We start from the raw sequence: 13785 nt of genomic DNA, 5'->3' as shown, positions 1-13785 counted from the left end.
TTCTCTTTATATCTTTGTTACATCTTTTTCTGTAAATATTTTAATTGCACCATTTTGACCTTTTTAGTAATAAATCCTATTTTTTGAAAAGTGTTGAAACTGTCTCTAAATCTTTTAATGCAAACTAAAGAATCCCTGTTTCTTGAAGAGTGCTACTGTATGTAATAATCCTCTGAATATATCTTTTTGTGGTGACAGTGTGTATTACAGACCCTTATACTAATATCATAGTGTTACTGCTAAGATTTGTGAGTTTCCTCCTTCTCTGTAAAAGGATGGTGGTGGCAGTGTGAAGGGTTAATTGCGTAATTAGAAAAAACTGATCACCTGCCCAGGTCTATAACTGGCTTTTTAAACAGTGAACATGGGGGGCTGTCACTACGTGAGAAAATTTCCAAAAAAGTAGAACTATCCAGTTCAACTTGCCAGCCTACCCCAATCTAATATCGGCTTTTATTGGCAAGGAACAAGGATATGTATATCTTATCGACAAAGGGGGATAAGAAAAGCCAGTTCAAACTGTCAGCCAGTTAGCCAACTATCAAAAACCAAATTAACCTGTCTGGAAACATGCGTTTAAAAACAGGGGTTTAGTTAGCACACATTTGCAAATACATACGTAAGCCACAGAGCCGCGTCACGGCACCCTGAGTATCTGTGGTCCTAACTCTACAAGTCTAAAGAGTCCTCACAGTGGAGGCACATGCATTTAAATGGATAGAAACAAGGCCAGATAAACATGAGGGGAGCCCCACCCTTCATTAAAAAGGTTATGGGAGCGCACCTGACACCCAGCATATTGCACAACGGCAGCTAGGGAGTCCAGTGCACCCACTGAACCTACAAAGCATACAAAGAAAAACTTTAGACTTGTAGAGCTCTTCCTACAGAGCTCAATCTGAATGCAATACAGATAGAAAAAAATACAGAGAATCCAGGAGACAGTTAGGGCAGGTAGTGTGACTTCTTACACTCACTGCAACTGCTGACTAAAATGAACTGTCTGAACTGGCCAATGTTTTCCCCCAGGGGAGGACTCACGTGCCCCATTGAATAGCCTTCTCTGTGTCCCTGCCACCTCCAGCTGCAGAAGCCACATATGTGCCCAGGAATGCCGAATACATAAATATATATGGCCAATTTCCTCATTCAGCTGTTAGTGCGCGTGCATGCACCTCCACTGAACAGGCACACACCCAGCAGTCATTGGCCACATCATCAACCAGTCTGCTCCCCCTAGATGCACCACAGAAAAAATCAGGCAGGCTTTAGGCAAACGAAGCACTCCCCCTAGTGGCAACCTCAGCTGACAGTAAGGGAAAACCAATACCTCGAATTTCTAACATTTTATTTTTCCTTCTTTTACAAAAAGAGAAAAAGAGGAGGCAACTTACGATTCCCACTGCAGGACTCAGCATTACAACAGGAATCCAACTGTAACCCATCATGGGGGGCCCTGTCATGTAGACCTTCAAGGACTCTGTCCCCATAATGTGGGGCCACTGACTTGGACCTGTATAGCACCCTGTTGGAAAGCACCGTGGTCAGATTCAAAACTGCACAAGCTTCCATTTACGCAGGGTCCAGCGCCATATGGCTGCATTACAGGCAAAACTCAGTAGACTCTTCTCGCTATCCAGCGAGGCTCGGGTACCATCCATTTTAGCCAACAGCTTTCCGAATGGATCCAATTAACATCCATGATTCCCCAAAGGAACCGTATTAGACCATAGGTATGCTCCAGGAGCACAAGCAACACTTTCAGTGACCATCCACCTTACAGACACTGGTGAAAAAAACTGAGGTTCTTCCTGTGTAGGAGGGGTTATATAGGGGAGGACTTCCTCTCTGATTGGCCAGTGTCCATTCAGCTATAGGTGGCATATAACCCACATAGTCATGAATAGCCTGCTCTGTGTCCTGTGATGTATGATAAAGAAAAATCTATGTGTATGTCCAGCTTAAGGAACCAAGATAACAAGAAAGCAATTGGATAACTCAACTGTTGGTTTTGGTCCCTTGTTTACATATTAAACAGCAAACTGGCGATGGGAGACTGAAAAACATAGCAATGTATCTTTTCTAGGGATATGTTTGAATAATTACAGATATTACACCCTATTACCCCAGTTCTAACACAATGTTTTAACACAAACATTTTACATTATTTTATTTTGTTTTTTAACTTAAATTAATCTTGAAAATTGATTTTATTGCATTATTAGGCAAACATAAGCAGAGTAATGTCATAGTTAGGTTAAAGTGTCCAAATCAAAATTTTCCACAGGGAAAAAAAAAATGGACAGTATGAATTTTGACCTTTTATTTGTAGGACTATTTGTATCAATTCATAAGCACATACTGAAGCTCAATACATTTCTAAATACACACCTGATAGGAACTCCACTTCTCTGTGCTTCACCCAACACGTTATGTTGCTCATGTACCATAGAAAGTGAAAACTGACCATCATTCCATTTTTGCATAAGGCTATAAGTGGGTTTTACTTTCTTAGCCTAAAAGGGGAAACAAAAACAAAAAAAAAAACTCTACGTTTTGATAAAATTATTTTTTGATAAGCAAATCCTTCTTTTTGTATTAACAGTAGTAATGCCCTCCCTTCATGTATGGACTGACTGTATGCTATCCTGTATAGGGCAGCAGTAGATGCAAGCAGCTCATACATTTCATTTAATAGCCATATTAAATGGCTATTAAATGCCCCCGCCGGTGATCCTGGCTCCTCCTCTTCTTTCTGTATCCCCATAGCGAGGCGTTTGCTAGAGGACACACGCTGCGTGCTCGCTTCCGATCTGTGTGTCTACTGAGCCACGCTCCACTTCCTCTTACTAGCCCCGGCTTCACTTCCTCTTCATTGCATTTGATTGACAGCAGCAAGAGACAATGGCTCCTGCTGCTGTTCAAGTGCCTTTGTGAAGAGGAAGAGAGGGAAAAAGAGATGCAACCATGCAAAACGCTGATCTCCTCTCCTCTCCCCTCTCTTCCCCTTCGCACAGAGAAACTAAAAACGTTTTTTACCTTAATGCAAGCAATGCATTAAGGTAAAAATAACATTTTTAGGTTTAGTATCACTTTAATTGTTTTAATTTTAGTTTTTTAAACTAGCAACAGAATCACTTTAAAGAGAAGCTTTCTTAAAGCGGATCTTCATCCTGAAATTAAAGTTCACTCCTATCCTCCCCTCCTCCCCAAGCTATACAAATTGGGCACTTTTTATTTACTTATTTTTTATAACTAAAAGACTTCTGGCCCACCCTCCATGCACATCACTTACCAAGGCAAATGACGTGCACGATGCTCACTGTGCCTCCTGGGATATCCCAGATCACATCCCAGGAGGCATAGTTCTTCACTGACAAAGGGGGGGGGGGGGCTGGCCTAGAGGCGTGTCATTAGGAGGCCCACCGCCTGAACCCAGAATTCCCGGCAGCCTCCCGATGACGTCACACAAGAAGTAGGCAGTGCGGGACCAAGCAGGTACGGAAGAGAGAAGGATCTCAGCAGAACAACACTGGAAGAGGGGGTCGAGGGTTAATATCCACATTATAAGAGACACATGAAAGCTTGCATTGCAACTTTTGCCCTCCTGCTTCAAAACTTTGAGTCAGGGACATTGAAAAAGTATGCAGATCAAGAAAGTGCTAAAGCCAGTGGGTACAAATAAAAGAGTACATTTTTCTTTTAGAAAATGTTTGCTATACCTATCTGATGGCACAGATGACACTGATAACAGAATTTGGGTAGAGAATTAGGTTATCCTACTTACAGCACTACACAGACAGTAATTTAATTTCATGTTCCTGATTCAGAGAAGGGGGGACGTGCTGGTTCTCTTAAAACATCTTGCACAGAGAATACAAATTAAGTGGTTTTATATATACGAATCGGAAAAAAATAAATGCAACAGGAGAATATCAAGGAGCAATTACAGGAAACATCTATGAGCTGATATTGTAATTTAGGATTCACTGCAACTGTGCTAAAATCACAAGCCCATTCAGATAACTTTAAACCAAGTACACTGCAAGATACTTCTGTTAGATTTCATAGACCCTCTAACAGGCTACTTAGGAGGGCAGTGAAAGTGTACTACCTGGAGCTCGATAGCTCCCTGCTTACAGCATCACTAAGCAAATTCAACCCAAAGAGAGGTGTGCTTCTGGTCATAGTCTAGCACTGGAGTAGCCCTTGTAACACTTACAGATCAGATGGGCTTTAAAGTGTTACTAAACCCACAGCAGTAAAATCAGTCTGTATATGCAGGAAAGCATGCTTGTTTACTCATGTCCTGTACATTTAAAGTGTTATTAAACCCACAGCAGTCAAATCATTCTGTATATGTAGTAAATCATGCTTGTTTACTCATTGTGGAACCTAAAGGGGTTAATCCTCTGCATTTGATAAAAAACGATGTTTGATCCTGTCTTCTCTAATCCTCCCCTTCTACTACGGTCTCAGTCCAATTGCTGATAGAGCAGTTTTGGGGCAAGCTGCACATGCTCAGTTTGGTGTGTATTGCTAGAGAGGGGTTTTTTTTCCTTGGGAGGGTGCATGTGATCAGCACAGGGCCAATCAGCACTGTCCAGACAGAGGGTAGGGGTTATGCAGTCTCATAGGACAATCAGGGGAGAATGAAAAGCTTTAACCAGTGCATTGTTGGACACTGATAGAAGTCACAAGACTGTTCTAACTCCTAATGAGAAAGGGTATTTAGAAGTTTATATTTACTAAAATAATTGCACTTTCATGTTCTTTGTACTGTGGCAGACCAGATATAGAGAATACAGGGGCATGGGTTTAGAAACACTTTAAAGTGTATCTAAACCAAAAACGAATATGTAATATACTGTAGCTCATCAGCTCTTAGTTGTGATGGCTGCATTCAATTGCTTTTTTCCCCCACTTTATTTTTTACTGGGCATACTGGACACAAATTTAAAGGGTCATTCCATTCAGATATTGGATGGCAGTTTACTCACCAATCTCATATTTTTTAAGGACTACAGTAAGAGATCTCTGCACCTTTCTATTGGTAATTACTGTTCCTCCTCTCTGCTGAATGTTTTAATGAACTATTTATTCTATGCAATCTGCACTCCTTTTATTTCCTCAGTCTTCAGAGTGATATCATCAAAAGAAAAAAAATGTTTCTTCAAAATATCCAAGTATTTAATAACAATAAAACATTACGTTTAAGACTGGTTAGAATTTAATCTGCAAGCAGATATCTGCATGTATTTGCAAACTAAGCACCATTTTTGCTGTAGGTTCTAGTGTTCTGAAATGTCCCTCAGCAGGATTATAAATTACCTTCCATACATTTGGGTTCAATCTTAAGAATATATTTAATTCATTAGAAGCCTACCTCAGGTGGTTGGGATCCAACAGAATAACAATTTAACTTGAAGAAACACTCTTCAGAGGGTAAGGACTCTAGCATGGAGTACATTTCCTCCCAGGTAAGCACTTCAGCAAGAGAGGGTGAACCATGTTTGCTGGCTTCCACCATAATTTCACTCATCAGAGACTGCTCTTTGCTTGAGAAAGGTTCCGCTAACTCCAGAAAAATAAATTCATTGGATTTAGCTACCAGGAAAAAGGAAAATATAGAGGATAAGGTTTAATAAAAGAAAAAAAAAACCCAATGGGGGAGATTTAGCAAAATTGGTGCACAGAGAATATGGTGCAGATGTGCATAGTAACCAATCAGCTTCTAACTTCAGTTAGTTCAATTAAGTGTTGAAAATAAAACCAGGAAGCTGATTGGTTACTATGCTCATCTGCACCAGATTCTGTGTGCACTCATTTTAGTAAATCTCCCCTAATATGTTAACAATTTTAGCTGACTATATATTAGCATAATTGTCCAATACTGCAATTTATAGTTTTCATTCATTCATAGTGCTTGGAAGTTAGTGCTCGTAGTTAGCTACAGACCTTTACTTTAACTGTAATAGATTTGCTTTAATTACACTTTTAGCTTGCAGAGGTTAAACTTACAAAATTAGCCATAAAATACATCTTTTATATTCTCTATAATTCTGTCGCTATGCGATCACATGATCACAGTGTCAACAAAGCTGTTATGAATGCATTTCACTCACAACAGCTTTGCTTCTGGTACTAGTGAGCTAAGAATGGCCCACAGCTATTACATGGTACCTGAGCCAAACACAGCACCTTGTACCATGTGATTAGCTGTAGCCAATCGCAGATCATTAGCATTCTGAACTGTCATGAACCTAACCCATTCATGACAGCTCAAAGCATTGCTGGTGCAATAATCTTCATTGTACCAGCAATCAAAGTGTAAAAAAAAAAACAAAATCCCTGATCACCCCCCCAGAGTAGTACAATGTTACTATAGTAACTCCTAAAAATCACTCAGCTCTGGTATGAATGCAGCCTAAGGCCCAGTTTGCATATGGCGTTTTGGGATCTTGAGCAGAACTGCTGTGATTCTGCCTCTAATGTCAAATTGCACTGTAACATTGGCAGAGCGCACTACATGTGTTCGGGTGCCATTCATTTTCAATATCACCTAAACACGGTGTGGGTTTGTCATGATAAATTGTACTGCAATCATAGCAAACCTCATTGCACAAAACTTGTCACCCCAAAAGAAGCTTTTGCTCCTTTTTGGCTGTCCAGCTTCATTCAATGCAGTTTGCTTCAATTGCAGATGAAAAAGGACAGAGTTCATACAAGAAGAGGAGACAAATACTGAAGGGCATTTCATTACCCCCAAAAAACCCAAAAGGGGAAGTTATGGAAATTGCTGTGAAAGATACAGGTCCATTTTAAGTGGACTTCGTGAGGTAGAGCTGAACGGCCCAGTTTGTTGGTGACCCAAGGTTACCAGGGCTAGACATCTGCAGAGAAGGGGACCCTCAGATCCTTGGAGTCTCATATGCATTCCATAGTCTTCCAGTACTAATCTAGAAAAGGAGATTGACAAGGGCCAAATGCCAGCTTCTAAAGGATGTGAGGACAAAGATACTTTTTCTTGTTGAAATAAAAAGAAACTTGTGATCCTTGATCCTTATATGGCAGGATGTGCATATTAAACTCAGGTCTGAGTATGAGGGATGCAGACCAAGACTTACGAAAAAAGGAGGGGGCTCCATGTAATGGAGCTAGCCTCCCTGTGTAGAGCCAGGCACTGGAAACTTTCATGAAGAAGCAACCAAAGAAGGGTGTAATTGAAACCCCAGGAGAAGGCATAAGTGCTTAGGCCTAAAGATAAAAGATTTCACTCAGAACCTTTTACAAGAAGAGGATCTCCACACAATTACGTGCTTACTCATAAGCTACAGTATGTGTTATGAGTTAAGCACCTAATTGTGTGTCCTTCCGTTGTCTGTCAGACACCTGAGAACTAAACTTTGCTTGTATTGTAACCTGCAGTGGTGTGCAGACATTGCTTCCTTTCCCCTCCAGTATATATGGTGGCACATGCACAGGATCACAGCAAGTATACTCACCTTGAGCGTTGTAGGTCTTGCTTTTAAGTAGAATTCACACGTGTAATAGATTTAGGACACCTAGGAGACTGGTTGCTCCAATAATTTGAATAGATGTATTTAGAAGCATGATAGGACATGTTGTGTTAAGTGGATAAGTGTCCATGTGCAGTTTGAAAGTCCTTGCATTCTTCTGGAAGAGGGAAGGAAAATACTACCCCTCCAGACCTGTAGCAAAGTTCTTGCAGTTTATCCAATATGTTCCTGTTCCTCCCTGTGATCAACCATTGCCAAGTGAGGATCTTCTCCTGAGGAGAATTTACAGAATTGATGCAGACTGAGGGAGTTCAACATGTCTGGTATAGGGATGCACTGATATATCGTCGGATGGATATAGTGCCAATAATGGCTGCCGAACACGCACAATTTTACATTTAGGGTGCATTTTTCATAGGTCATGCAACTGAAAACACACACAAAAAAACAAAAACCGCATCAAAACGCAACATGTGTGCGTTTTTCATGGGTTTCCACTGCATTTCAGGCCTGGTTAACACCAAGAAGTTTGCACTTTGCATTTTTTACACTTTATGCATTTTTTTTTTAACTTGCCAAATACCAGGTGCTTTTTTTTTTTTTTTAACTCGCCAAATATGCACCAAAAAAATGCGGCAAGCAGGATTTTTAACACCGCAAGGGAAGTGCAACGGACCAGTGTGAAGACAAACATTGAATTTAAAGGGATGCATTTTCTTGAGCCTTGAAAAAATTGTGTGAAAGCAGGCTACTGGCCAAAAGGTTCTTGAAAATAAATTCATATTCATTTAAATTCATAATATTAATTAAAAAGTTGAACACAATGCAATTATATATTTAAAAATATATTTTTTATTAAAAAAACTGTCCATTTCCGTTTCGGATTTTGGCCAGATGCATCCTGAATTTTTGGTTTCGGTCCAAGAATTTACATTTCTGTGCACCACTAGTCTGGTATGAAGTAATCACAGCAACACAGGTGCCACATAGGGAGGACAGAAAGTGATCGGCTTGCATCGTAGGGGAAAGTGTGCACTAAGGAGTCCTATGAACTCTATGTCACTAGCTAGAGAGTTACTTAAAGTAGTGAGGTGGAAGAAAAGATTGCCAATTTTAAATAAGAAACTGCTATATTAATTTTAGCTACAAGGCCAAATAAACAAGACCATAACAGTGAAGATTAAAAAAAAAACATAATCAAGTGTAGATTACCCCATAACTTGCTCCTTTAAAAATGCTTATGTGTATAGCACTATGATGTGCCTTTCAGGATAAAATATATAGTGTAGTATCTACTATGAATCCAGGTAAATAAACTAACATGATGTGTAGTCACGAACCAGTATGTCCGTTTACAGGGAAACCATCTTACCTTAATCTCATTCAGGGTCCAGACTTTGCCTGTCACAGGGGTTGAGGGTCTGGGTGACATAGGAATGGACCAGGGCCCTTGACCTGTATAGCACCCTGCAGCTAACTCACTCGTTGTACCACATACCAAGGTGAGAGCCGAACACAGGAGCCAGGGCCCAAAGCAAACATTACAGGCTAACGTGGGGTCCAGCTACAAGTCCGAAGATGAACATCAAGGGTAACAAATCCAAAAACTGCTAATGAGCTGTAAGGCGATAAGCAGTACAATCTTCATAGAAGTGTGAGTTAAAGGAGGTAAAAGAAATCTGATTAAAAATACAAAAAAGTGCTCTCTAACAGATTATTTGTTTACACTGAGGGGCGGTTCCCAGCAAAATTTTGGCCGGTGTCCAATCACCTGAAGGTGGTGACATATAACCTATGGTTGCAGAATAATTCCTGTGCCCTGGACTATAAGATTAAGAAAACTATTTTTTGTTTTTCAGACTAGAAAAAAGTATAAATCCTGCCAGTTAACTTTTTATGATATGTGCACTATTTGGGAGTTTCTCTTTCGCTTCCAGCTCCCAAGATGCAACAAGTGAGAAATCCAAGTGTAAAGTGTCAAACAGAGCACCAAATAAAAAATCCTTATGAGTCCAAAGTCTTTATTGTTCAACTGGTTACAACAAGCAGGGCAAAAGGCAGCCACCACATTTAAGGGGACGCACAATCCCCCTTCATCAGGGCTGGATGAAATTGCAGAATGTTAAATGCTCTCAAAAGTACTCCTAATCAGACTGATCTGGGAGGATTTTATGTGATAGACGAACACAAAGTGGCACATAATTGTGAAGTGGAAGGAAAATTATAAATGTTTTTCAGAATTGTTTACAAATATCTGAAAATTGTGGCACGTATTTGTATTCAGCCCCCAATCAATCGATACTTTGTAAAACCACCTTTCGCTTTCACTGCAAATATAGCTGCAAGTCTTTTTTGGGTATGTCTCTACCAATAATGGCTTTCTTCTTGCCACTCTTCCAGAAAGGCCAGAATTGTGGAGTGCACGACTAATAGTTGTCCTGTGCACAGACACACCTGAGATGTGGATCTCTAAGCACCTCCAGAGTGATCATGGGCCTCTTGGCTGCTTCTCCGATTAATGCTCTCCTTGCCTGGCCTGTCAGATTAGGTGGACGGCCATGTCTTGGTAGGTTTCCAGTTGTGCCACACTCTCTATTTTCAGATGATGGACTGAATAGTGATCCACGAGATCAAGAGAAACCCTACTTTAAAAACTTCTCACAACTTTATCCGTGATCTGTCTGGTGTGGTGTTCCTTGGCCTTCATGATGCAGTTTGTTCACTAATGTTCTCTAACAAACCTCTGAGGGCTTTACAGAACATCTGTTTTTATACTGAGATTACACACAGTTGGACTCTATTTACTAATTAGGTGACTTCTGGGAGCTGAATTCAAATGCACACCACACATTTCAGATATTTATTTGTAAAGAATTTTGAAAACCATTTAGAATTTTTCTTCCAATTATGTGCCAATTTGCATTGGTCTATCACATAAAATACTAATAAAATACATATACGTTTGTGGTTGTAACATGACAAAATGTGGAAGATTTCAAGGGGTATGAATACTTTTTCAAGGCACTGTAGCAAGACACTCTTTTAGACTTCTAAAGAATTTAATTTGGCACTTTTTTTGACCTATTACAGTTGGATTTGTTAAGTCAGATGAATGTCCTCTCCTGGAGGATCTCGGTCTTTGTGGTGAGCTGCCGAATGCATGCCAATTGAACTCAAGTAAGGACCTTGTACAAATTTTAAATAACCTGTGATAATCTGTGTCCAATTCCCCTTTACCACTACCACTATCACTAATAACAAGTAGAAAGATATCTTTACAATACGAGGGGAAATAAAGTCTTAGTCTTGAAAAGACGTCTACACTGGAAAATTTCCCCTTACTTTTTGTTCTGGTGACATCTCTGCAATTTTAGATTTCCCTCCACTTTTTATCTCCATGACATCGGTGACCAGGAAAAATAAAGAGGTGAATCTACCTAGCTGGGACATAGCAATAAAACAGAACATAGATTCTAACACTTCAGCAGCTGGAAAAAAAATTTGGCTATACATAAACTTGAATGCTGAAAAATTACACGATCTACAGTGGGGATCGAAAGTTTGGGCACCCCAGCTAAAAATTTGTATTAATGTGTATAAAGAAGCCAAGGAAAGATGGACAAATCTCCAAAAGGCATCAAATTACAGATTAGACATTCTTATAATATGTCAACAAAAGTTAGATTTTATTTCCATCATTTACACTTTCAAAATAACAGAAAACAAAAAAATGGCATCTGCAAAAGTTTGGGCACCCTGCAGAATTTATAGCATGCACAGCCCCCTTTGCCAAGCTGAGACCTGCCAGTGTCATGGATTGTTCTCAATCATCGTCTGGGAAGACCAGGTGATGTCAATCTCAAAGGTTTTAAATGCCCAGACTCATCTGACCTTGCCCCAACAATCAGCACCATGGGTTCTTCTAAGCAGTTGTCTAGAAAACTGAAACTGAAAATAGTTGACGCTCACAAAGCTGGAGAAGGCTATAAGAAGATAGCAAAGCGTTTTCAGATGTCAATATCCTCTGTTCGGAATGTAATTAAGAAATGGCAGTCATCAGGAACAGTGGAAGTTAAAGCAACATCTGGAAGACCAAGAAAAATATCAGACAGAACAGCTCACAGGATTGTGAGAAAAACAATTCAAAACCCACGTTTGACTGCACGATCCCTCCAGAAAGATCTGGCAGACACTGGAGTTGTGGTACATTATTCCACTATAAAGAGATACTTGTACAAATATGGTCTTCATGGAAGAGTCATCAGAAGAAAACCTCTTCTACATCCTCACCACAAAAATCATCGTTTGAACTTTGCAAATGAACATATAGACAAGCCTGATGCATTTTGGAAACAAGTTCTGTGGAACAATGAGGTTAAAATTGAACTTTTTGGCCGGAATGAGCAAAGGTACGTTTGGAGAAGAAGGGGCACAGAATTTAATGAAAAGAACCTCTGTCCAACTGTTAAGCATGGGGTTGGATCAATCATGCTTTGGGGTTGTGTTGCAGCCAGTCGCACAGGGAACATCTCACGAGTAGAAGGAAAAATGGATTAAATAAAATTTCAGCAAATTTTGGATGGTAACTTGATGCCATCTGTGAAAAAGCTGAAGTTAAAGAGAGGATGGCTTCTACAAATGGATAATGATCCTAAACACACCTCGAAATCCACGGGGGATTACATCAAGAGGCGTAAACTGAAGGTTTTGCCATGGCCTTCACAATCTCCTGACCTCAACATAATTGAAAATCTATGGATAGACCTTAAAAGAGCAGTGCGTGACAGACAGCCCAGAAATCTCAAAGAACTGGAAGACTTTTGTAAGGAAGAATGGGCAAAGATACCTCAAACAAGAATTGAAAGACTCTTGGCTCGCTGCAAAAAGCGTTTACAAGCTGTGATGCTTGGCAAAGGGGGCAGTGCATGCTATAAATTCTGCAGGGTGCCCAAACTTTTGCAGACGCCATTTTTTTGTTTTCTGTTATTTTGAAAGTGTAAATGATGGAAATAAAATCTAACTTTTGTTGACATATTATAAGAATGTCTAATCTGTAATTTGATGCCTTTTGGAGATTTTTCCATCTTTCCTTGGCTTCTTTATGCACATTAATACAAATTTTTAGCTGGGGTGCCCAAACTTCCGATCCCCACTGTATGTAATACAGTAGATTTGCTCTAGAACTGAAAATATAATTTTATTGGAAAAGCTGAATCAAAGTACTCACAGGCTTGGTTTTTAGCAGACAGTGCCATTTGTTTCTCTATGGTGGGCACATAGCCGGGAGTCATCCAAAGGATAATAACAGCACTACTTCTGACCAAGTCACTTCCTTTAGTTAACCATAATCCATACTTCTGCAGCTTTCTTGTCTCCACAGAGAGGCTTGTAATTTTGTGCAAGGGTACTGCAGCAAAAAAATTGTATATAATAAAAATGTCTCTATAGAAACACTGATTACTTACTTCCAGAAAACATGTAAACTGTAGCACACATTGCTTATCAAAGAATTTTGTGTTTTGTCCTGAGATTCACTGCACCAAGATTTACTTAGATTCAAAGATGGTCAAGAAAAATAAATACAAACGTGACTGCAGTAAATTGTATTATTAGATTCTATAAAATGAAAGTATTAATGCAGCATTAAAGCGGAACACGTTTTTATGTATTCATTATAAATCATGACATGTATTTTTACTTAAAACGGAGTTCCAGTCAGAATAAAAAATAAATAAATAAATAAAAGTCAGCATCTACTGATGACTTTTAAAAAACGGACACTAACCTGTCCCTCAATCCCGCGTCGCCCTCACACTGGCCAGGTTGACCGACTGTCCTGTCTCCTCAGCGCCAGCATCTTCAGTGTGGGCACCCGGCGCATGCACGAGTAGCGTGGCGCTTTATGAATGGTCCCGTAGTCTTCTGGGACCTGTCACGTGTCCACACAAGACTACGGTGGAAGGACAACTTCCTCTTCCGACAATTGCCTAGGCTATTGCAGCGGAAGTGGGAGTCAAATTCGGGTACCACACCCCCTCCACTTTAAATGGTTATAATGCCAAAAAGGTTTTTTGTAACTTACGGCATTCTAAGTGTCTAAAAATCACCTTTAAAAATGATGCACCCTCTACAGCTCCAACTTAAATGCTTAACTAATCCTGATCTCGATCCAGCACTGTGTTCGTCTGCAGCCGCTTTCCTCCCTTCTCTCACTTTTCACAGCAGACTCAGGAGCAGCTGCCAGTCAAAGCCTGTGAGAAGGGAG

At 40.0% G+C, this 13785-nt stretch overlaps 1 protein-coding gene across 2 annotated transcripts in view; it reads right to left on the bottom strand.

Annotated features, from left to right (window-relative positions):
* The window catches only part of SENP7 (SUMO specific peptidase 7), a 96834-nt gene that overhangs the window by 33495 nt on the left and 49554 nt on the right, over positions 1-13785 (bottom strand). For both annotated transcript variants that reach the window (XM_089652923.1, XM_089652922.1), the window contains exons 11-13: positions 12748-12927; positions 5387-5607; positions 2392-2516 (exon numbers count right to left, since the gene is read on the bottom strand). In XM_089652923.1, coding sequence (XP_089509049.1) covers positions 2392-2516; positions 5387-5607; positions 12748-12927 — 526 coding nt within the window. The remainder of the gene's footprint in view (positions 1-2391; positions 2517-5386; positions 5608-12747; positions 12928-13785) is intronic.

Source organism: Staurois parvus, unplaced genomic scaffold (genome assembly GCF_062004578.1).
Source record: "Staurois parvus isolate SC_StPar_1 unplaced genomic scaffold, SC_StPar_1.0 ptg000696l, whole genome shotgun sequence".
Classification (NCBI taxonomy): Eukaryota; Metazoa; Chordata; class Amphibia; order Anura; family Ranidae; genus Staurois; species Staurois parvus.
The sequence above is the reverse complement of the archived record's forward strand: the minus strand, read 5'-3'. Positions and strand labels throughout refer to the sequence as shown.